Source organism: Ambystoma mexicanum, chromosome 6p (assembly GCF_040938575.1).
Source record: "Ambystoma mexicanum isolate Mex_15411 chromosome 6p, UKY_AmexF1_1, whole genome shotgun sequence".
NCBI lineage: Eukaryota > Metazoa > Chordata > Amphibia > Caudata > Ambystomatidae > Ambystoma > Ambystoma mexicanum.
In genome coordinates, this window is record NC_090935.1 from 20,405,796 (window position 1) to 20,429,454 (window position 23,659).

The 23,659-nt window shown below is 47.1% G+C and overlaps 1 protein-coding gene across 1 annotated transcript in view; it reads right to left on the reverse strand.

Moving 5' to 3' along the window:
* LOC138511149 (zinc finger protein 566-like) overlaps positions 1-23,659 on the reverse strand; it is a 375,850-nt gene that overhangs the window by 70,522 nt on the left and 281,669 nt on the right. The window contains exon 4 of the mRNA XM_069626648.1: positions 3,470-3,544. Within this exon, the coding sequence (XP_069482749.1) occupies positions 3,470-3,544 (75 nt within the window). The remainder of the gene's footprint in view (positions 1-3,469; positions 3,545-23,659) is intronic.

Sequence of the window (23,659 nt, forward strand, 5' to 3'; positions counted from 1 at the left end):
GATGAACAGTGTGTTGATAAAGGTGAACCCGGCGGAGGGATGTCCACAGTGAACTGTTTAAAAAGACATTAAGATTTATGAATAGAATAGATAAAAGTGAATTGAGGGAAGCCGTAGTGAACCTGACAGAGGGAGGTTAACATTTGAGAAGGATCTGTGCCCGGAAGAGGGGGATCCAGGGGTGAAAAGCCATCACCCACCGGAAAAGGCCATAGTGATTCCGACAGAGGGAGGCTAACATTCGAGGAAGGGTCTGAGCCTGGATGAGGGGGATGCAGGGTGTGAAAAACCATCACTCCACCGATATATGAATGCAACTGAGAAATCTTGTGAATACGAGCCAGAGTGAACCCGACGGAGGGGGGCTGATATTCGAGAAGGGTCTTCTGAGGCCGAAAGAGGGGGACCCAGGGGTGAGAAATCATCATCCAAGTGTGAACAGAACCAGATGTTTTGTTTGTGATTTTGTGAAAAGGACCTGTTTGTGGATCTGAGCCCGGAAGAGGGGGATCCAGGGGTGAAAAGGCATCACCCAATGTACAAGCAGAAAGGAACTTTTGTTTATTGTTTTGGAACACATCAGGTACTCGGAACCAAGAGACTTTTTGTAGAAAAGAGACTTAACCATGATGGTCCCGATAACTGAGAGCTGGACTGTCGTCTCGTGCTGGGGGAAGCTCGAGCATGTGCTGTGCTCATGAGTCCTGTCTTGTTCCGTGCTCAAAACCTGGGGAAAGGAGAACAAAGTGGTGGTGTTGCAAACTTTTCTTCTCATTTTAGAGATAAAAACAGTCTCATGCTACGAGAGTTTATGAAGCCCAAGCAATTCCAGCTATTTCCTGTGGGCAGAAATATGGGCTATATTCCCTGTACAAGATGACAGGTGAGAAACAACAAAATCCTCAAACATCTAATGGCTGAACCTTTTAGTGCCTCATCATCTCTTGTTATCACAGAAGTAGGCATAACAGGAATCAGATATAAAATCATGCATAAATCGCCTCTGTATTTGTTCAAAAAGTGTCTGGCTAGGAATCTATGTGATATTTTACAGACCCATGGAGGAAAATACCTGCTGTGGATTGTATTTGTTAAGAAAATGTTCTGTGAAATTGAACCATCTACCTTTTGGGACGGTCCAACTAAATATGGCCCATCATCAAAAACTATTTTGATAACGCATTATAATGGTTGGGTCCTTAAAGAAATGTTGGATTCATGTTATTCACTCCAACTATCCTCAACATACATTTCATCGAAACCCTGTTTAGGCACAAGGAGGTTTCTCGACTTTCCAGGACCTACGAATACGAAAACTCTCTATACCACAATGAGCCGTGGTTTATTGCCACTTGCTACATATGTAAGCCAAAGGGGACCACCTCACAACTAAATGCTCTTCCTGCAAGACCATTGGGGAAGATGAATTGCACATCTTGATTTTATGTCCACTGTGGGATGCTTGTAGATGGCTTAACCCAATTTTAAACTCTAATGGAATTAGAGCCAGTGGGAAGCTACTTGACTACTTTAGAATAATCCCTCTCTTCCTGCATTTATTGCTGCCTCAACCCTTTTTAATGAAAACATTTGCCCTTAGAAAGAAGCTATTTAAGAAGTAATAGTGAAGTTGTCTTAAAAATCATTGAGCTAATGAAACATCTCCAGCTCTAAACTCTTGTAATGATATGTTGATGACTTAGCTGCTATAATCTGTATTACATGTAATACTAGCAGGTGTACCCGTGCTTCTTCAAAATGGTGCGTGATTGTTTGCCTTACCCGAATAACAATGTAATCGATTCCAGCTACTTTGAGTTGGAGCGTGAGGATTGCGTAACATTATTGGTGTCCGATTTACAGCTGAAACAGCAGCAAACTTAACATAACGTACGTCTAGGGCTGAAGCGTGTAAGCTTGAAGTGCCGTACCCATACATGTGCGGCTAATGCATGTAAGCTTCGTACTGTTCAGATGGCATACATTCATCAACGTCCATGGGAAATGAAGTTTCTGTAATTATCTAGTAAGCTATGCGTCTTGTTTATATCGTAGGACAATCTGTAGAAGCCACTCCAAATACCCAGGTAAATAACTAAACAGAGTGATTTAAGTAAATGAAACATACCAAGGGAACAACCAGTAAGTATGATTTAATGTAATCTTGATTGTACACTTATAAACCAAACCAACACATATCTAAAACAACAAATATTTGGTTTCTAGATCTTTCAAAACTAGTTTTAAGGCAATAACAAGCCTCCTGAAGAAACGAAAGACCCAAAGTTGGGGAAACACGTGTCGAGGATAAACATAAGAGGAAAAACATAAGAAGAATATATACAAGAAAGGAGTATCAGGAAATGAAAATGAGAAGGAATATGAGGAAATGTTCATACAAATTGTAATATCAAAGCAACAAAAGGACCATATTATGAAACGGAATGTATCTATTTCTGCAAATATACTGAAAGCAAATACTTTGAAGGGGCACGATATATAAGAATCATTTCTTCTGACACTGAGAGATTGAATAAAGTGAATTCAATGTAACTCATCTACAATTGGAACACAAGGTGTAGAAAAGGTTCTCAGGCTTAGGACATTGCTTATAAATTGAGCAGCACCTGATGCACTCGATGTTCTATGACCTTTTATCAAGAGAGGATGTCCATTTGAAAACAAAAATTTGAACAACAGATTAACAATGTTTCATCATTTGTGAATAAAAATCACAGTTTGGCGCAACAAAACAGGATCCAATTGTGTGTTTTCTACTTGTATCAAGGTTCTGGACAACCTCAGGACCCTTTGGATCCAACATTGCAGCCTAACCAGAATTCTGTACAAATAACCATTCATTCTTTTATTTAAAACAAAGGGGGATTCGCAATCAGATATTTACGGCGGGCTCTTTTCTTTTTTCATATTTCAGGTTCGTAGCATGTTGGGAAGTATGCTGAACATTTCAAACGGACACACTAACATATCCACAAATGTCCCTTTTACATACAGAGAGGTGTGGCATTTGTATGTTATGCTTTTATGGTCTATGCTGAAATAAAGCTTGACTTGACTAGCAAAGTCAAATATCCCGATGGCTAGCTATGGTTCTTCCAGGTTTTCTGCAACCCGTAACAGGTAAAGGTGCTTCTCACTGTACTGAGACACCGTTCCTTTACTTATTATTGGTTGTTTTAGCTCTGGGTCGTGACCTGAGGTGGAGTGTGTTCAGTAGACAGGGGCCAGAGGGGGTGCTCAGTGCTGGGGTCTTGGGAGACTACCTTCATGGGTGAACGCGCCCCCCTCCCCGTCCTTAGGAAGCGGGCCCACTTGTCACTACACTCAATGGCACTGGTCTAGGCCATTTTCCCAAGGAATTCTGTCCTGTTGAGTTCCTGAGCATGGCCTTTTGTCTCTGCAAGTGTCAGTGGGCTCGCTGGAATTCTAATGAAACATCGCCACTTACATGCTCTGGAGGCCTCAGGCTTCTGAACAGATGGTCTGGCACCCCTGGCCCGATGGGACGGCGTCACAGGCGGATCTGAAAGAGAATGGGTTGAATTAGGGAACAGTGTACGCACGGCACTTGGCATGAGCGCTGCTTGGGGACCCCCAGCATCAGACGCCGGTGTGCTTCCCTATTCCAGCTGGTACGACCATGGCAATTCAAAGGGCATGAGAATGACACATGCCCTCCCTGTGTGACAGGGTCCTAGAACCACTCTCCCCAAACTCAAGAAGTGGCAGTCTCCATGCACAGCACTGGAGCAAATGACACCGTGCAGGGGTAGCTACTCAAAATTCCAAATGCACCTGCGCTGGGATGGACGCTTCAGCTGCCACAGAACCCAATGATTCTGATGTCGATGTGAACGGATCGGGCTACCAGTCAGGTCCACAGGCATTGACAAGGGCCTCTGTTTCTACCTTCTCTGAACTCTGGAAAGCGCCTGCCCACTGTGAGGAGGGCCATTCACCCGAGAAAGGGGCGCGCCACTGAGGACCGAGTGCTCGTCCCTCAGTGGAGGGCAAGCAAATGGTGCCATGGAGGTAGGGAGCAATCCTGCTCTGCATCCTCAGATGTTTCTGCCTCATGCATGAAGCGTACCATCATCCCTGATACAGAGATGCACAGGGTGGTATGGGTGGGATGTCTGCAGAAAGCCATGCCTGCTCATTTACTGCTGACCACGGGCATGGGTGTCAGGGGCGCAGAGGAGGGAAAGAGCACTGGGAACTTGGCGCCTGAACATCAGGAAACACTTGTACAAAAATGTACGTACACAGTAACTTACCAGTACTGTTTTATCTTCTGACAATTGCCCACCCGGTAACTCCTTCCATCGGTCTTACTTTTAAGATCCTGAAGGAGGAAGTGACATCAGAAGAGGAGAGGAAGTGCATGTAGCAGCAGGTTGACGTGTCCAGCTATCCTGCCCCACCGGAAGCAGCAGCACCAACAGTAGTGATAGCAGCGGTACCTGCAGTTCCAATACTAGTGCTGCCACTACAGCGTATAGTAGTACTGGTGGTACTACATGTAGTGATAATGATGGTGGTTGCACTATCACGAGTAGTATCAACAGTAGTGCGTGCACTCATAATGGCCCAACTGTAACTACTACTCCTCCTCCTCATAGTAATAGCAGTAGTACCAGTACTATTACTACTGCTGCTACTAGTTGCAGCAGTGAAAGCATGTGGTGTGCTACTAGCATTGCTATTGTAATAAGTATGTGCTGGGTATGAAAAGGCCGCCGTAGGGTTGGGCCTCACAGCGGGAGTTCGCAATAAGGGTGGGCCTCATAAGGAGTTTGGAGGTAGCCATGCCCTTAATAATTTCCTTATTAATTTTCCTTTCGCAGGACCCGGAGCCGGTACGTCCCCATTCCCATTTGAGCCCCCATAGGGCTAAATGGGAATGGGGAGGATGGTAGCAGCGTCACAGTTCATAACGGTACCGTTGCTACCATCCTGCTCTGCTTGCGGGTGCCGCTCTGCACGTCTGGTTTAACCAGGCGTCCAGAGCGGCAGCCACGAGCAAACTCGTAATGTTGCAGCGAGGTAACAACGGCGCCGGTAGCACTACAGGCACCGTTATTGCCTTACCGCAACAGTTGTAATGAGGCCCACTGTAAGGAATTCATGGTGGCAACAGTAAAGACAGACATGTGATCACAGTTCAAGGGTGTTTATTGAACTTTATAATGGGTGAGATAAACACCTAATCTAAAACTAAATCTAAAATGGGAGCAAGGGTCAAACATCAAATGAAAAATAAGGCAGTCTTTGTGGCGTCTTGTCAAATAAAAAGGGCCTATGCTAAGAAAAACCTATTGCCAATCCTTACTGTAGTGTTGGGCAATTTTCACCAGAAAAGAAAGAAGTGTTCACAAAATGATAAGTCAGGATGTTATGGCTAGGGTCTCCCTTCCCCACGTTTTAAGCACGGGACAAGGCAGGACTTGTGAGCACAGTCTGTCGGGTTCACATAGCCATTCTAACACAATGTTCACAATCTCATCAGAAAGCGCGAGTTCCCGTCCCCTAGCTTTCTCTCAGCATCCCTCCGTCTGGTTCACATAGCCATTCTACCACAATGTTCACAACCTCATCAGAAAGCGGGAGTTCCCATCCCCTAGCTTTCTCTCAGCATCCCTCCGCCGGGTTCACACAGCCATTCTAACACAATATTCACAATCTCATCAGAAAGCGGGAGCTCCCGTCCCCTAGCTTTCTCTCAGCATCCCTCCGCCGGGTTCACACAGCCATTCTAACACAATATTCACAATCTCATCAGAAAGCGGGAGTTCCCGTCCCCTAGCTTTCTCTCAGCATCCCTCCGTCGGGTTCACATAGCCATTCTAACACAATGTTCACAACCTCATCAGAAAGCAGGAGCTCCCGTCCCCTAGCTTTCTCTCAGCATCCCTCCGCCGGGTTCACACAGCCATTCTAACACAATATTCACAATCTCATCAGAAAGCGGGAGTTCCCGTCCCCTAGCTTTCTCTCAGCATCCCTCCGTCGGGTTCACATAGCCATTCTACCACAATGTTCACAACCTCATCAGAAAGCAGGAGCTCCCGTCCCCTAGCTTTCTCTCAGCATCCCTCCGCCGGGTTCACACAGCCATTCTAACACAATATTCACAATCTCATCAGAAAGCGGGAGTTCCCGTCCCCTAGCTTTCTCTCAGCATCCCTCCGTCGGATTCACATAGCCATTCTGACACAATGTTCACAACTGTTAGGAAGAATTCTCTGTTTAGGCTGAATTTCCTAACCTAGTGAGTCCCCCAGCAGCTTTGCTGGATTTTTGGGGTTTATTTTTTTCTCCTGCCAAGAGTGAGACTCTTTTACCCTCACTCTTGGACATGTTTGGAGTGTGTGTCTTTGGTTTGCCTTGTGTTGAATGGGCTATGGGGTCTTTTACTCCATAGGGCCTCATGTGTTTTTTGTGAGATGGGTTACACAGCACCCTCAGTGCCGTAACCCAGGGGTGTCCTAGGGACCCCCTGTTAGGCAGAAACCTGTGCAGTTCCCTTAGGGAGCACTGCAAAAGATTTAAGACTACAGGTATAGCAGTAAACCCACTTGGTAGCAGTCCGCACCACCCAGATTTACCTGGTAGCTGTGGCTGAGCAGTCAGACTCCCCTCAAGAAGAGTTAGGCAGTATGTAAAGTATACACAATAGGTACTCAAATACAATAGCACAGGCAAACACTGACCAGAGCTTGGTTTCAAAAGTATATAATTATTAATTTATTAAACACACATAAGTTGAAATCACTCTGCAAAATATAGTAAAAACACTTCAAACACAGTTATAATGAAAGCAGTTTTAACCCTTACTCCTATCTAGACAACTCTAGGTTAACACCACATAATTAAAACAGAGGTGAGCGCTTAACGTTAGATGACACTCTAGTAGGTTCAAGAAAGGGATAAAAAGAAACAGAAATGGGTTAAACACACCACTCTAAGGTCTAGAACACTTGCAATAGGCTCAAAGAAGCGCAAAGTCACAGGTGAGCAAAAGTCACTAGGCAGGGCCCACTCTTAGAGTAGCCGGAGCGAAAAAGTGCCCAAGATCACACTGTTATTAGGGATTCAAAGTCTTGCAAAGAGTTAGAAAGAGTTTAGAGTGACTTAGAAAGTGTAGCCAGGGTGTTCCAGGCACTCCCAGGTTCGAAAGCCGGGGGCTAAATCTACCCCGTACAGTCGGTGGCAAGGGGAGCCAGGCGGAACACGGTACCTTAAGCGGAAAGGATCCTCCAGCGGTGGCAGTTGTTCCAGGCAGTGGCAGCAAGGCTCGACGTCGGTCAGGGGAGAAGAAGTTCTCGCTGAAGAGCAGAAGAAGAAGGTCGTTGCACTGCCCGGGAAGAAACCAGCCGCGGAGTCCTCCGGTTAAAGGGTTGTACCGACTTTCGCGGATAGGGGTAAAAGTGTGGTATTCCGGTTGCCGGGGTGCTTGGCACGGGCAAGGCGGCCACGAGATACCTCGAGAAGCGAAAAGAAGGTGAAAACTGGTTGTCCCCACCAGTCAAGGGAAGGAGCCACTCCGTTAAGAGTTCTCCTCGGTCGTCGGAAAAAGTGGTGAGACGGTTCAGCAGGGCTCCACCGGGTGGTGTCGTCGAAGCAGGTCGGCTCAGCTCTTCCCTCGTCGGATTCTTGGTCCTGTGGCGACTTCTGAAGTTCCAGTCCCCAAAGCCCTGCTTTTATGCAGCAAACCCCCATTCACCCAGCCTAGCTGTCACTCGAACATGCTAAGTGGTGAGCCGGCCGGCTCACCACGTGGGCCAATCAGGACGGAGTGCGACTTGAGTTACCAAGGTAACTCAGTCCAGGGTGCCTAAATCCCCCTCCACCCCCCCTAAGTACCCCAGACAGAGTGGCACCACTTTGGAGAGCTTCTGTGGAGAAGCCCGCCAAAAGTGGAACAAAGGGCTCCACTTTGGGTCAGAGTTACAGAGGCGAACACCAACGCCATTTTAGAATCAAGTTTTGGCAAAAAGTCCCAACCGGAGTTATAATAATAAATATATAAACCGGCGGTATGTTTAAGGCTACCGTAAATAAATAATTAAATGTGTTAGCCTAAAACAATGGGAAATCCCATAGGGAAATATTCGCGGTCGAATATAAAAAGTAGTTTCCACTGCCACCAGCCAAAACTCGATCAGGGGGGACGGAGACGTGCCCCCTCGACTAACAGACCCTGGGGCAATCGAATTGCCCCAGCCAGTACGTCCACAATATGATGGTTTGTACTGGTTCTGTTCAGGATTCAAGACTAGCAAAGTCTTTGGTGACTTTACATGCCCTGGGAGACAGTAGTCAGTCCCAGGGTATGGAGTCTATGTTGGGGAGTCCCTAGGACACCCCTGGGTCACGGCACAGAGGGTGCGGTGTAACCCACATCACAAAAATACATGAGGCCCTATGGAGTAAAAGACCCCATAGCCCATTCAACACAAGGTTTCACCAAGAAAACACACTTCAACATGTCCAAGAGTGAGGGTAAAAGAGTCTCACTCTTGGCAGGAGAAAAAAAGAAACCCCAGAAATCCAGCAAAGCTGCTGGGGGACTCACTAGGTAGGGAAATTCAGCCTAAACAGAGAATTCTTCCTAACACTCGCCCCCCCCAGACTAAGGGACAGGAGGATTTAATCCACTCCTGGATGAACCTCATACCTCTAGTCGATGATATACATCCTAGAGAGTCCATCAGCATTTTGATGGTGACACCCTGACCTGTGCTCAATGGTGAAATCAAACCCTTGCAGGCAGATTGACCATCTCAATAGTTTTGGATTTTCCCCTTTCATTTGCATTAACCATCTCAAGGGTTGGTGGTCAGTCTGAATAACAAAAGTAGAACCATACAAGTATGGCCTAAACTTCTTCAGTGCCCACACAATAGCAAAGCATTCTCTTTCGATAGTTGCCCACCTTGTCTCAGGATCCTTCAGTTTCCTACTGATGAAGCAAATGGGGTGCTCCCTACCCTTCTCATCCAGTTGGCTTAGAACTGCACCTATACCTACATTGGAAGCATCAGTTTGTACAATGAAAGGTTGGTGGTAGTCAGGAGCTCTTAATACTGGAGCTTGGCAAAGAGCTCTCTTCAGTTTTTCAAAGGCCTGATTGCACTCCTCATTCCATTTTACCTTTTTAGGGAATTTGGGAGAGGAGATTACATTCAGTGGAGAAGCTATGGTCCCATAGTTCTCAATGAAATTCCTGTAATATCCAGTGAGGCCTAGAAAAGCTCTCACTTGGGTTTGAGTAGTTGGTGTTGTCCAATTTTGCACAGCTTCAATCTTGCTGGGCAAAGGCCTTATTTCTCCACCTCCTACCTCATGTCCAAGGTAGACCACTTTACTTTGACCAATCTGGCACTTACTGGCTTTGATTGTCAAATGGGCCTGTTTCAGAGCCTGCAACACATGTCCTAGGTGGTTCACATGTTCTTCCCAGGAGTGGCTGAAGACTGCAATGTCATCCAAGTATGCCATGCAGAAATCTTCCATTCCAGCCAGAACTTGGTTCACCATCGTTTGGAATGTGGCAGGTGCATTTTTTAGTCCAAAAGGCATGACCTTAAACTGGTACAAGCCAACTGGGGTTGAAAATGCAGTTTTCTCCTTGGCATGGTCTGTCAGGGCTATTTGCCAATAGCCTGACGTCAGGTCAAATGTGCTGAGGTACTTGGCTGCACCAAGTTTATCCACCAACTCATCTGTCCTGGGCAAAGGGTGGGCATCAGTCTTGGTGACTGCATTTAGAGCTCTATAGTCCACACAGAATCTCAAGTCTTTGGATCCTGCCTTTGGTACTAACACAACTGGGCTAGACCATGGACTGGTAGAGGGCTCTATTACCCCGAGATCAAGCATCTTCTTGACCTCTCCTTTGATGTGGGTTCTGATATGTTCTGACATTCTGTACCCCCTGCTTTTGACTGGCAGACAGTCACCAGTGAGTATCTCATGCTGGCCCCAAGGGGTCAAGCCTGGTGACAGTGAGAACAGGGAGGCAAACTGATTTAACATAGATTTGCACTCCTCTTGTTGCTCAGGTGTCAGGTCTGAAGAGAGATTGACTCCTTCAACTTTTTCATCTAAGGGCACACCTCTGAGGAGATCAGGGAGAGATTCACTCTCTTCTTCCTCTGCAGCTGAAGCTAGAAGCAAGGCTCCTACATCAGGCCTGGAGATGTATGCCTTTAGTCGGTTGGTGTGGAAGACTCTAGGAGCTTCCCTGGGTCTGCCCAGATCCACCAGATAGTTGACCTCTCCAAGTTTTCCCACAATCTTGAAGGGTCCCATCCATTTGTCTTGCAAGGCCCTCTGCCTTGTTGGGAGCATAACTAGAACTAGCTGGTCTTGAGTAAACTCAACCATGTTAGCCTTCTGGTCATGCCAATGTTTGACCAGAGCTTGACCAGCTTTCAAGTTGTCACTTGCTTCTGCCATCATGTGTGACATTCTCCTCCGGAGACCTATCACATAGTCAGTCACTCTGACTGGCTTGAGGGGAGGAGCACCTTCCAATCCCTCCTTAATCAGGGCCAATGGACCTCTGACTGGATGGCCATAGAGAAGCTCAAAGGGGAGAATAGCCTACCCCCTCCTGAGGGACTTCTCTATAAGCAAAGAGAAGGCATGGCAGTAGAAGGTCCCACTTTTTCTTAAGGGGTTCCTCTAAAGCACCTATCATGCTCTTCATGGTTCTGTTAAACCTTTCAACCAACCCGTTTGTCTGAGGGTGGTATGCTGTTGAGAACTTGTAAGTAACTCCACAGGTTTTCCACATGGCTTTCATGTAGTGGGACATAAAGTTTGATCCCCTGTCAGAGATTACTTCCTTAGGAAACCCAACCCTGGTGAAAATACCAAGGAGGGCCTTAGCCACAGCCGGAGCTGTAACAGTCCTCATAGGAATTGCCTCAGGGTACCTAGTAGCATGGTCTACTACAACAAGTATAAATCTGTTGCCTGAGGAGGTTGGAGGATCAAGGGGACCAACAATGCCAATCCCTACCCTCTCAAATGGGACTCCCACAACTGGGAGAGGCACTAAAGGTGCCACATTCTTGGAACCAACCTTACCAGAAGTCTGGCAGGTATGGCAGCTCTTACAATATCTATCTACTTCAGCCCCCATCTTTGGCCAATAAAAGTAGAGTGAGAGCCTTTCCTTGGTCTTCTTGAAACTCAAGTGACCAGCCAAAGGTATCTCATGGGCTAGTTGTAAGAACTGTTGTCTGTTCTCTTGTGGGACTACAAGGCGTTTGTAGTCTCCAGGTTCAGACTCAGTGGGTTCACTGTAGAAGAGGCCATCTTCCCAGTGCAACCTATACTTCCCAGGCTCTTGCCCATCAGCTTGAGAAGCTGCCTGGTGGCGGAGACCTTCCAGAGTTGGACATTCTCTTTGCCCCTTACGAAAAGCTGCCCTGCTAGGCCCCCCTTCTGCCAGTAAAGACTGCAGCTCAGGATGGTCCTCAGGGTCCAAATCTCCAATAAGGTTGGGGCCTCCTTCTAGCTCTTCCTCAGAGTCTAGCTCAACCACACAGGGTGGTACCTCCCTCTCAGCCTCAGCTGGAGGTGGAGTTACAGGTGTAACTTTGGACAACCTAGGGGAAGTCCTTGTTGGAAGCACTGGAGTGCTTGCTGCTGGCTTTTTCCTAGGAGCCTTGGGTTGCCCCTTTGCTCCTGATCTGGTAGTTACTGCAGTAAGTTGCTCCAGTGGGAGAGGAGTGATTTCTGTCATCATCTCCTGAGATAACCCTCGCAGGGTTTTCTCTCTTGCAGGTCTGGTGAGCTCCTGTAACCTTTGGCTAGGTGGTCTGGGGGTATGTGACACAACTCCAAGAGCTTTGAGGTCATTACCCAACAGAACCCTACCTGGCACTTCACTTTGTACACTGACAGGTATTTTTACAGCCATATCATTACATTGGATGAGAACTGGTAACTGGGGACACATCTGCACAGGCCCCCCAGCTAACTTGGTGAGGCATTTGGGTGCCTTAGCAACATCCTCTGCCTTGAAAAATGATTCATCCACCACAGTTATGCTGGCTCCAGTGTCCCTAATGGCAGGAGTCTCCTGACCATTCACCTGGACACTGTCCTTGTAATACTCTTTAGTATTATCTGGGATAGAGTTATAGACATCTAAATTCTGTTGTTCCCACAACCCCAGAGATACTAAAGAAACACTAGCTGAGACTCCAGTGGGTTCATCAGCTAGTAATAGAAAGTTTCCACTTGCCATATGTACTTCCTCTTCTGGAGCGAAGGCTAAGGAGGCAAGCTGGACCCCTGAAGGTTTACCCTTACATCTGGGATCTCCTTTCACATGGTCAGTAGCCTTACAAACAAAGCATGAGCCAAAGGCTCGCTGGAATGGAGGCTTGTTCTGACCTCCTTCTGGTCTGGGACCAGGAGGTACACTAGCCTGATTTGGTTTCCCTTGTGGCTTAACCTTATAGTTTTGTTTGGGGCCCTCTTTGGAATTTGTAGTATTAGAATTCTCTTTGGAGTCCTTTTTTGGCTGTTTCTCCCCATCCTTCTTCTGAGTGACCCCAGAATCCTTGTGAGTGGCCCTGTTGGCAACCCACAAGTCAGCAGCCTTAGCTAGTTTCCGGGAATCTAATTCCCTGGAATCAGCCAAGTGTTGTCTGAGCTCAGGAGAGCAGGCATCATAAATAGTCTCCAACATAAACAAATTCTTCATACCTTCATAAGTGTTCACCTTGTAACCCTTAATCCATCCCTCTAAGTTTTTCAAACATTCACTCACCCAGGTAGCCCAAGGGGTACCATCATGCTTTTTGAGGCTCCTAAACCTCTTAAGATACTGGGAAGGGGTCTTCCCAAACCTAGCTATCAAAGCTAGTTTCACACATTCATAGTCCTTCCTATCCTCCTCCCCCATCTCCATTACCACATCAGTTGCAACAGGGGGAAGCCTAGAGAACAACCAGGTGAGTAAGTCATTTCCTGTGATGTTCTGGAGCCCATGATTATATTCAAACAGAGACAACCAATCCAACACATCCAACTTAGGCTCATACATACCAATCAATTCTTTAGGCATCCGGGGTCTTTTAGGACTGGAACTTCTAGAGGAGCCAGAGAGAGAAACATTCTCAACAGATAATTTCTTCATTTCTAAATCATACTTGAGCTCCATTTCCCTTAGCCTTAGTTCTTTGTCAGTTTGAGCATTAAGTTTCTTATACTCCAATTCTAGTTTCATTTTCTCCAGTTCAAAGTACTGAGGACTAAATGTGGGACCTGGTAAAGGTCCAGTAGGTACAGCAGGTAGAGCAGGCAGAGGCCTAGGGGGGACAGTCACAACAGCCTCACCCTCCTCTTCTGACTCTTCCTCAGAATCATCAACATTTTGCTCCATGTTAACTTCAATACTGTCATCTACAGTTGCTGGAGTGGTAGGTTCCTCTGAACCATCACCCAGACTTTGGTTAGCTAACAATCTTTCAATCAGCTCCATTTTCTTGCCCTTAGTCAGGAGATCCTTATGTTTACAGAGCACTCTTAAACAATCAGCAGTTTTGGCTGCAAGGGACTCTTGACTATAGCTTTCTATAACTGACATGTTAGAGGTTTACTTTTACAGTGCTAAGCTTTGTGGTTAGTTACACTAAGGTATTCAAGCACAATAAAATGTATACTCAATACAGATCCCACCGCTGTACACCAGTGTTAGGCAGAAACCTGTGCAGTTCCCTTAGGGAGCACTGCAAAAGATTTAAGACTACAGGTATAGCAGTAAACCCACTTGGTAGCAGTTCGGACCACCCAGATTTACCTGGTAGCTGTGGCTGAGCAGTCAGACTCCCCTCAAGAAGAGTTAGGCAGTATGTAAAGTATACACAATAGGTACTCAAATACAATAGCACAGGCAAACACTGACCAGAGCTTGGTTTCAAAAGTATATAATTATTAATTTATTAAACACACATAAGTTGAAATCACTCTGCAAAATATAGTAAAAACACTTCAAACACAGTTATAATGAAAGCAGTTTTAACCCTTACTCCTATCTAGACAACTCTAGGTTAACACCACATAATTAAAACAGAGGTGAGCGCTTAACGTTAGATGACACTCTAGTAGGTTCAAGAAAGGGATAAAAAGAAACAGAAATGGGTTAAACACACCACTCTAAGGTCTAGAACACTTGCAATAGGCTCAAAGAAGCGCAAAGTCACAGGTGAGCAAAAGTCACTAGGCAGGGCCCACTCTTAGAGTAGCCGGAGCGAAAAAGTGCCCAAGATCACACTGTTATTAGGGATTCAAAGTCTTGCAAAGAGTTAGAAAGAGTTTAGAGTGACTTAGAAAGTGTAGCCAGGGTGTTCCAGGCACTCCCAGGTTCGAAAGCCGGGGCTAAATCTACCCCGTACAGTCGGTGGCAAGGGGAGCCAGGCGGAACACGGTACCTTAAGCGGAAAGGATCCTCCAGCGGTGGCAGTTGTTCCAGGCAGTGGCAGCAAGGCTCGACGTCGGTCAGGGGAGAAGAAGTTCTCGCTGAAGAGCAGAAGAAGAAGGTCGTTGCACTGCCCGGGAAGAAACCAGCCGCGGAGTCCTCCGGTTAAAGGGTTGTACCGACTTTCGCGGATAGGGGTAAAAGTGTGGTATTCCGGTTGCCGGGGTGCTTGGCACGGGCAAGGCGGCCACGAGATACCTCGAGAAGCGAAAAGAAGGTGAAAACTGGTTGTCCCCACCAGTCAAGGGAAGGAGCCACTCCGTTAAGAGTTCTCCTCGGTCGTCGGAAAAAGTGGTGAGACGGTTCAGCAGGGCTCCACCGGGTGGTGTCGTCGAAGCAGGTCGGCTCAGCTCTTCCTTCGTCGGATTCTTGGTCCTGTGGCGACTTCTGAAGTTCCAGTCCCCAAAGCCCTGCTTTTATGCAGCAAACCCCCATTCACCCAGCCTAGCTGTCACTCGAACATGCTAAGTGGTGAGCCGGCCGGCTCACCACGTGGGCCAATCAGGACGGAGTGCGACTTGAGTTACCAAGGTAACTCAGTCCAGGGTGCCTAAATCCCCCTCCACCCCCCCTAAGTACCCCAGACAGAGTGGCACCACTTTGGAGGGCTTCTGTGGAGAAGCCCGCCAAAAGTGGAACAAAGGGCTCCACTTTGGGTCAGAGTTACAGAGGCGAACACCAACGCCATTTTAGAATCAAGTTTTGGCAAAAAGTCCCAACCGGAGTTATAATAATAAATATATAAACCGGCGGTATGTTTAAGGCTACCGTAAATAAATAATTAAATGTGTTAGCCTAAAACAATGGGAAATCCCATAGGGAAATATTTGCGGTCGAATATAAAAAGTAGTTTCCACTGCCACCAGCCAAAACTCGATCAGGGGGGACGGAGACGTGCCCCCTCGACTAACAGACCCTGGGGCAATCGAATTGCCCCAGCCAGTACGTCCACAATATGATGGTTTGTACTGGTTCTGTTCAGGATTCAAGACTAGCAAAGTCTTTGGTGACTTTACATGCCCTGGGAGACAGTAGTCAGTCCCAGGGTATGGAGTCTATGTTGGGGAGTCCCTAGGACACCCCTGGGTCACGGCAGAGAGGGTGCGGTGTAACCCACATCACAAAAATACATGAGGCCCTATGGAGTAAAAGACCCCATAGCCCATTCAACACAAGGTTTCACCAAGAAAACACACTTCAACATGTCCAAGAGTGAGGGTAAAAGAGTCTCACTCTTGGCAGGAGAAAAAAAGAAACCCCAGAAATCCAGCAAAGCTGCTGGGGGACTCACTAGGTAGGGAAATTCAGCCTAAACAGAGAATTCTCCCTAACACCCCCCAACATAGACTCCATACCCTGGGACTGACTACTGTCTCCCAGGGTCTGTAAAGTCACCATTGACTTTACTAGTCTCAAATCCTGAACAGAACCAGTACAAACCATCATATTGTGGACGTACTGGCCGGGGCAATTCCATTGCCCCGGGGTCTGTTAGTCGAGGGGGCACGTCTCCGTCCCCCCTCATCGAGTTTTGGCTGGTGGCAGTGGAAACTACTTTTTATATTCAACCGCGGAATATTTTCCTATGGGATTTCCCATTGTTTTAGGCTAATACCTTTATTTATTTATTTATTTATTTACGGTAGCCTTGAACATACCGCCGGGTTATTTCTTTATTATTATAACTCCGGTTGGTATTTTTTGCCAAAACTTGATTCTAAAATGGCGTTGGTGTTCACCTCTGTAACTCTGACCCAAAGTGGAGCCCTTTGTTCCACTTTTGGCGGGCTTCTCCACAGAAGCCCTCCAAAGTGGTGCCACTCTGTCTGGGGTACTTAGGAGGGGTAGAGGGGGATTTAGGCACCCTGGACTGAGTTACCTTGGTAACTCAAGTCGCACTCCGTCCTGATTGGCCCAAGTGGTGAGCCGGCCGGCTCACCACTTAGCATGGTTGAGTGACAGCTAGGCTGGGTGAATGGGGGTTTGCTGCATAAAAGCAGGGCTTTGGGGACTGGAACTTGAGAAGTCGCCACAGGACCTAAGAAGCCAAAGAGGGAGAAGCCGAGCCGACCTGCCGAGACGATACCACCGGTGAAGCCCTGCAGAATCGTCTCACCACTTTTCCCGACGACAGAGGAGATCTCCCGCCAGAGAGTCTCCTTCCCTTAACTGGTGGGGACAACCAGTTGCTGCCTTCTTTTCGCCGTCCCGAAGCATCTCGTGGCCGCCTTGCCTGTGCCAAGCACCCTGGCAACCGGGATACCACTTTTTACCTCAACCGCGAAAGAGGGGTACAAATCCTTTGTGACCGGAAAACTCCACAGCTGGTCTCTTCCCTGGTAGTGCAACGATCTGCAGCTTTCCTCCACGCCGGGAGCACCTCTTCCCCTGGACGACGCCGCGACTTACACCCACTACCAGGAACAACTACCACCGCTGGAGGATCCTTTCCACTTTTAAAGGTACTGTGTTCCGCCCGGCCTCCCTTGCCACCGATTGTACGGGGTAGATTTAGCCCTCGGCTCTCGAACCTGGGTAGGTCTGGGACACCCTAACTAAACTTTCCAGAACCGTAGTAAAACCTTTTTCTCTCACCTGCAAAGACTGATGACATTGTGTGATCTTGGGCATATTTTTCGCCTGGCTCCCTCTAAAGCGGGCCCCAAACTAATTCTCCTTGTTCCACCATTGACTGTCTGTGCTAACCTTATGTGAAGAGTGTTTTACCTTACTGCTCTCTTTATTTCTGCCTTTTCCCTCCCTTTTGGTAATACTTGTTGGAGTGTCATCTAACGTTAAGCGCTCACCTCTGTTTGGAAATAAGTGGGGGTAACTTAGAATTGTCCAACAAATGATTAGGGATGTACATATGAGTAATAGTAACTGTGTTTGACTTTCTTATCTTTTCTATTGTGCTAGTGTAATTTATGAGTGTACCTTTAATAAATAAGTCTATACTTTTACACCTAGCTCTGGTCAGTGTTTGCTTGTGCTACTGGACCTCTGTACCTATTATGTATCCTCTGTATACTGCCTAACTCTTCTTGAGGGAAGTCTGACTGCTCAGCCACAGCTACCACAGTGAATCTGTGTGGTACAGACTGCTACCAAGTGGGTTTACTGCCAACACCTGTAGACTTAAATCTTTTGCAGTGGTCCCAGAGGGAACTGCACAGGTTTCTGCCTAACACTGGTGTACAGCGGTGGGATCTGTATTGAGTATACACTTTAGAGTACTTTTGAGATACCTTAGTGCAACTAACCACAAAGCTTAAGCACAAGAAAGAAAAAGTCATTTTTAACCTGTCTACTATGGAAAGTTATAGTCAAGAGTCCCTTGCTACAAAAACTGCTGATTGTCTAAGACTTCTCTGTAAGCATAAGAATCTCATGACTAAAGGAAAGAAAATAGAGCTAATAGAAAGGTTGTTAGAAAACCAAAGTCTGGAGGATGGTCCAGAGGAACCTATCACTCCAGCAAATGTAGAAAGCAACAATGATATTGATATGGCACAAAGTATTGATGATCTTGGGTCAGAACCAGAAGAGGAGGATGAAACTGTTGTAGATAGTCCCTCTAGGCCTCTGTCTGCTCTACCAGCTGTACCTACTGGACCTTTGCCAGGTCCCACATTTAGCCCTCAATACTTTGAACTAGAGAAAATGAAACTTGAATTAGAGTACAGGAAACTTAATGCTCAAACTGACAAAGAACTGAGGCTAAGGGAAATGGAGCTCAAGTATGAGCTAGAAATGAAGAAATTGTCTGTTGAGAATGCTTCTCTCTCTGGCTCCTCTAGAAGTTCCAGTCCTAAAAGACCCCGGATGCCTAAGGAATTGATTGGTATGTATGAGCCTAAGTTGGATGTGTTGGATTGGTTGTCTATGTTTGAGTATAATCATGGGCTCCAGAACATCACAGGTAATGAGTTACTCACCTGGTTGTTCTCTAGGCTTCCCCCTGTTGCAACTGATGTGGTAATGGAGTTGGGGGAGGAGGATAGGAAAGAGTATGAATGTGTGAAACTAGCTTTGATAGCTAGGTTTGTGAAGACCCCTTCCCAGTATCTTAAGAGGTTTAGGAGCCTCAAAAAGCATGATGGTACCCCTTGGGCTACCTGGGTGTGTGAAGGGCTGAAAAACCTAGAGGGATGGATTAAGGGTTACAAGGTGAACACTTATGAAGGAATGAGAAATCTGGTCATGATGGAGTCCATTTATGATGCCTGCTCTCCAGAGCTCAGACAGCACTTGGCTGATTCACAGGAATTAGATCCTAGGAAACTAGCTAAGGCTGCTGACTTGTGGGTTGCCAACAGGGCTACTCACAAGGATTCTGGGGTAACTCAGAAGAAGGATGAGGGAAGACAGCCTAAGAAAGACTCCAAAGAGAATTGTAAAAATCCTAATTCCAAAGAGGGCCCCAAACAAAACCCTAAGGGTAAGCCACCTGGGAAACCACAGCAGAGTAGTATACCTTCTGGTGCTAAACCAGAAGGAGGTCAGAACAAGCCTCCATTCCAAAGGACCTTTGGGGCCTGTTATGTTTGTAAGGCTACTGACCATGTGAAAGGAGATCCCAGATGTAAGGGTAAACCTTCAGGGGTCCAACTTGTCTCCTTAGCCTTCGCTCCAGAGGAGGAAGTCACTATGGCAAGTGGAAACTTTCTACTACTGGCTGATGAACCCACTGGAGTCTCAGCCAGTGTTTCTTTAGTCTCTCTGGGGTTGTGGGAACAACACAATTTAGATGTGTATAATTCTATCCCAGATAATACTAAAGAGTATTATAAGGACAGTGTCCACGTGAATGGTCAGGAGACTCCTGCCATCAGGGACACTGGGGCCAGCATAACTGTAGTGGATGAATCATTTTTCAAGGCAGAGGATGTTGCTAAGGCACCCAAATGCCTCACCAAGTTAGCTGGAGGGCCTGTGCAGATGTGTCCCCAGTTATCAGTTCTCATCCAGTGTAATGATATGGCTGTGAAGATACCTGTCAGTATACAATGTGAAGTGCCAGGAAGAGTTCTGCTAGGAAATGACCTGAAAGCTCTGGGTGTTGTGTCACATACCCCCAGACCTCCTAGTAAAAGGTTACAGGAGCTCATCAAATCTGCAAGAGAGAAAACCCTGCGAGGTTTATCTCAGGAGATGACAGAAATCACTCCTCTCCCACTGGAACAACTTACTGCAGTAACTACCAGATCAGGAGCAAAGGGGCCACCCAAGACTCCTAGGAAAAAGCCTACAGCAAGCACTCCAGTGCTTCCAACAAGGACTTCCCCGGGGTTGTCCAAAGTTACACCTGTAACTCCACCTCCAGCTGAGGCTGAGAGGGAGGTACAACCCTGTTTGGTTGAACTAGACTCTGAAGAAGAGCTAGTAGGAGGCCCAGAACTCATTGGAGACCTGGACCCGGCTGACCATCCTGAGCTGCAGTCTTTACTGGCAGAAGGTGGACCCAGCAGGACAGCTTTTCGTAAGGGACAAAGAGAATGTCCAACTCTGGAGGGCCTTCGCCAACAGGCAGCTTCTCAGGCTGATGGGCAAGAGCCTGGGAAGTATAGGTTACACTGGGAAGATGGCCTCTTCTACAGTGAACCAACTGAATCTGAACCTGGAGCCTACCAACGCCTGGTAGTGCCCCAAGAGAACAGACAACAGTTCTTGCAACTAGCCCACGAGATTCCTTTGGCTGGTCACTTGAGTTTCAAGAAGACCAAGGAAAGGCTCTCTCTCTACTTTTATTGGCCAAAGATGGGGGCTGAAGTAGATAGATATTGCAGGAGCTGCCATACCTGCCAGACTTCTGGTAAGGTTGGTTCCAAGAATGTGGCACCTTTAGTGCCTCTCCCAGTTGTGGGAGTCCCATTTGAGAGGGTAGGGATTGACATTGTTGGTCCCCTTGATCCCCCAACCTCCTCAGGCAACAGGTTTATCCTTGTTGTAGTAGACCATGCTACTAGGTACCCTGAGGCAATTCCTATGAGGACAGTTACAGCTCAGGCTGTGGCTAAGGCCCTCCTTGGTATCTTTACCAGGGTTGGGTTTCCTAAGGAGGTGATCTCTGACAGGGGGACAAATTGTATGTCCAACTACATGAAGGCCATGTGGAAAACCTGCGGAGTCACCTACAAGTTCTCAACCGCCTACCACCCTCAGACCAACGGGTTGGTAGAAAGATTTAACAGAACCATGAAGAGCATGATAGGTGCCTTAGAAGAACCCCTTAAGAAGAAGTGGGACCTTCTACTGCCATGCCTTCTATTTGCTTATAGGGAAGTCCCTCAGGAGGGAGTGGGTTATTCTCCCTTTGAACTTCTCTATGGCCATCCCGTCAGAGGCCCCTTGGCCCTGATTAGAGAGGGGTTGGAGAGTGCTCCTTCCCCCAAGCCAGTCAGAGTGACTGACTATGTGATAGGTCTCCGAAGGAGAATGTCACACATGATGGCAGAAGCAAGTGACAACTTGAAAGCTGGCCAAGCTCTGATCAAACATTGGCATGATCAGAAGGCTAACATGGTTGAGTTTACTCAAGACCAGCTAGTTCTAGTTATGCTTCCAACAAGGCAGAGGGCCTTGCAAGACAAATGTATGGGACCCTTCAAGGTTGTGGGAAAACTTGGAGAGGTCAACTATCTGGTGGATCTGGGCAAACCCAGGGAAGCTCCCAGAGTCTTCCACACCAACCGCCTCAAAGCCTATGTCTCTAGACCAGAAGTAGGAGCATTGCTTCTAGCTTCATCAGAAGAGGAGGAGGAGAGTGAAGCTCTACCTGACCTCCTGAGAGGCTTACCTTTGGACGAAAAGGTTGAAAGAGTTAATCTCTCTTCAGATCTGACCCCTGAGCAACAGGAGGAGTGCAAAGCTATGTTAAATCAGTTCGCCCCCCTGTTCTCACTTTCACCAGGCTTGACCCCTTGGGGACAGCATGAGATACTCACTGGTGACTGCCTGCCAGTCAAAAGCAGGGGATATAGAATGTCAGAACATGTCAGAACCCACATCAAAGGGGAGGTCAAGAAGATGCTTGATCTCGGGGTAATAGAGCCCTCTACTAGTCCATGGTCTAGCCCTGTAGTGTTAGTACCAAAGGCAGGATCCAAAGAGTTGAGATTCTGTGTGGACTATAGAGCTCTTAATGCAGTCACCAAGACTGATGCCCACCCTTTGCCAAGGACAGATGAGTTGGTGGATAAACTTGGTGCAGCCAAGTACCTCAGCACACTGGACCTTACGTCAGGCTACTGGCAAATAGCCCTGACAGACCATGCCAAGGAGAAAACTGCATTTTCTACCCCAGTTGGCCTATACCAATTCAAGGTTATGCCTTTTGGACTGAAAAATGCACCTGCAACATTCCAGAGGATGGTGAACCAAGTTCTAGCTGGGATGGAGGACTTCTGCATGGCATACTTGGATGACATTGCAGTCTTCAGCCACTCCTGGGAAGAACATGTGATCCACTTAGGACATGTTTTGCAGGCTCTTGAGCAGGCCAATCTGACCATAAAGGCAAGCAAGTGCCAAATTGGTCAGAGTAAAGTGGTCTACCTTGGACATGAGGTAGGAGGTGGAGAAATAAGGCCTTTGCTCAGCAAGATTGAAGCTGTGCAAAATTGGACAACACCTACTACTCAGACCCAGGTGAGAGCCTTCTTAGGCCTCACTGGGTACTACAGGAATTTCATTGAGAACTATGGGACCATAGCTTCTCCCCTGAATGTGATCTCCTCTCCAAAATTCCCTAAGAAGGTCAAATGGAATGAGGAATGCAATCAGGCCTTTGAAAACCTGAAGAAAGCTCTCTGCCAAGCTCCAGTACTCAGAGCTCCTGACTACCACCAAACTTTCATTGTACAAACTGATGCTTCCAATGTAGGTATAGGTGCAGTTCTTAGCCAACTGGATGAGAAGGGTAGGGAACACCCCATTTGCTTCATCAGTAGAAAACTGAAGGATCCTGAAACAAGGTGGGCAACAATCGAAAGAGAATGCTTTGCTATTGTGTGGGCACTGAAGAAGTTTAGGCCATACTTGTATGGTTCTACTTTTGTCATTCAGACTGACCACCAACCCTTGAGATGGTTAATGCAAATGAAAGGGGAAAATCCAAAACTATTGAGATGGTCAATCTGCCTCCAAGGGTTTGATTTCACCATTGAGCACAGGTCAGGGTGTCACCATCAAAATGCTGATGGACTCTCTAGGATGTATGTCATCGACTAGAGGTATGAGGTTCATCCAGGAGTGGATTAAATCCTCCTGTCCCTTAGTCTGGGGGGGCGAGTGTTAGGAAGAATTCTCTGTTTAGGCTGAATTTCCTAACCTAGTGAGTCCCCCAGCAGCTTTGCTGGATTTTTGGGGTTTATTTTTTTCTCCTGCCAAGAGTGAGACTCTTTTACCCTCACTCTTGGACATGTTTGGAGTGTGTTTCTTTGGTTTGCCTTGTGTTGAATGGGCTATGGGGTCTTTTACTACATAGGGCCTCATGTGTTTTTTGTGAGATGGGTTACACAGCACCCTCAGTGCCGTAACCCAGGGGTGTCCTAGGGACCCCCCAACATAGACTCCATACCCTGGGACTGACTACTGTCTCCCAGGGTCTGTAAAGTCACCATTGACTTTACTAGTCTCAAATCCTGAACAGAACCAGTACAAACCATCATATTGTGGACGTACTGGCCGGGGCAATTCCATTGCCCCGGGGTCTGTTAGTCGAGGGGGCACGTCTCCGTCCCCCCTCATCGAGTTTTGGCTGGTGGCAGTGGAAACTACTTTTTATATTCAACCGCGAATATTTTCCTATGGGATTTCCCATTGTTTTAGGCTAATACCTTTATTTATTTATTTACGGTAGCCTTGAACATACCGCCGGGTTATTTCTTTATTATTATAACTCCGGTTGGTATTTTTTGCCAAAACTTGATTCTAAAATGGCGTTGGTGTTCACCTCTGTAACTCTGACCCAAAGTGGAGCCCTTTGTTCCACTTTTGGCGGGCTTCTCCACAGAAGCCCTCCAAAGTGGTGCCACTCTGTCTGGGGTACTTAGGAGGGGTGGAGGGGGATTTAGGCACCCTGGACTGAGTTACCTTGGTAACTCAAGTCGCACTCCGTCCTGATTGGCC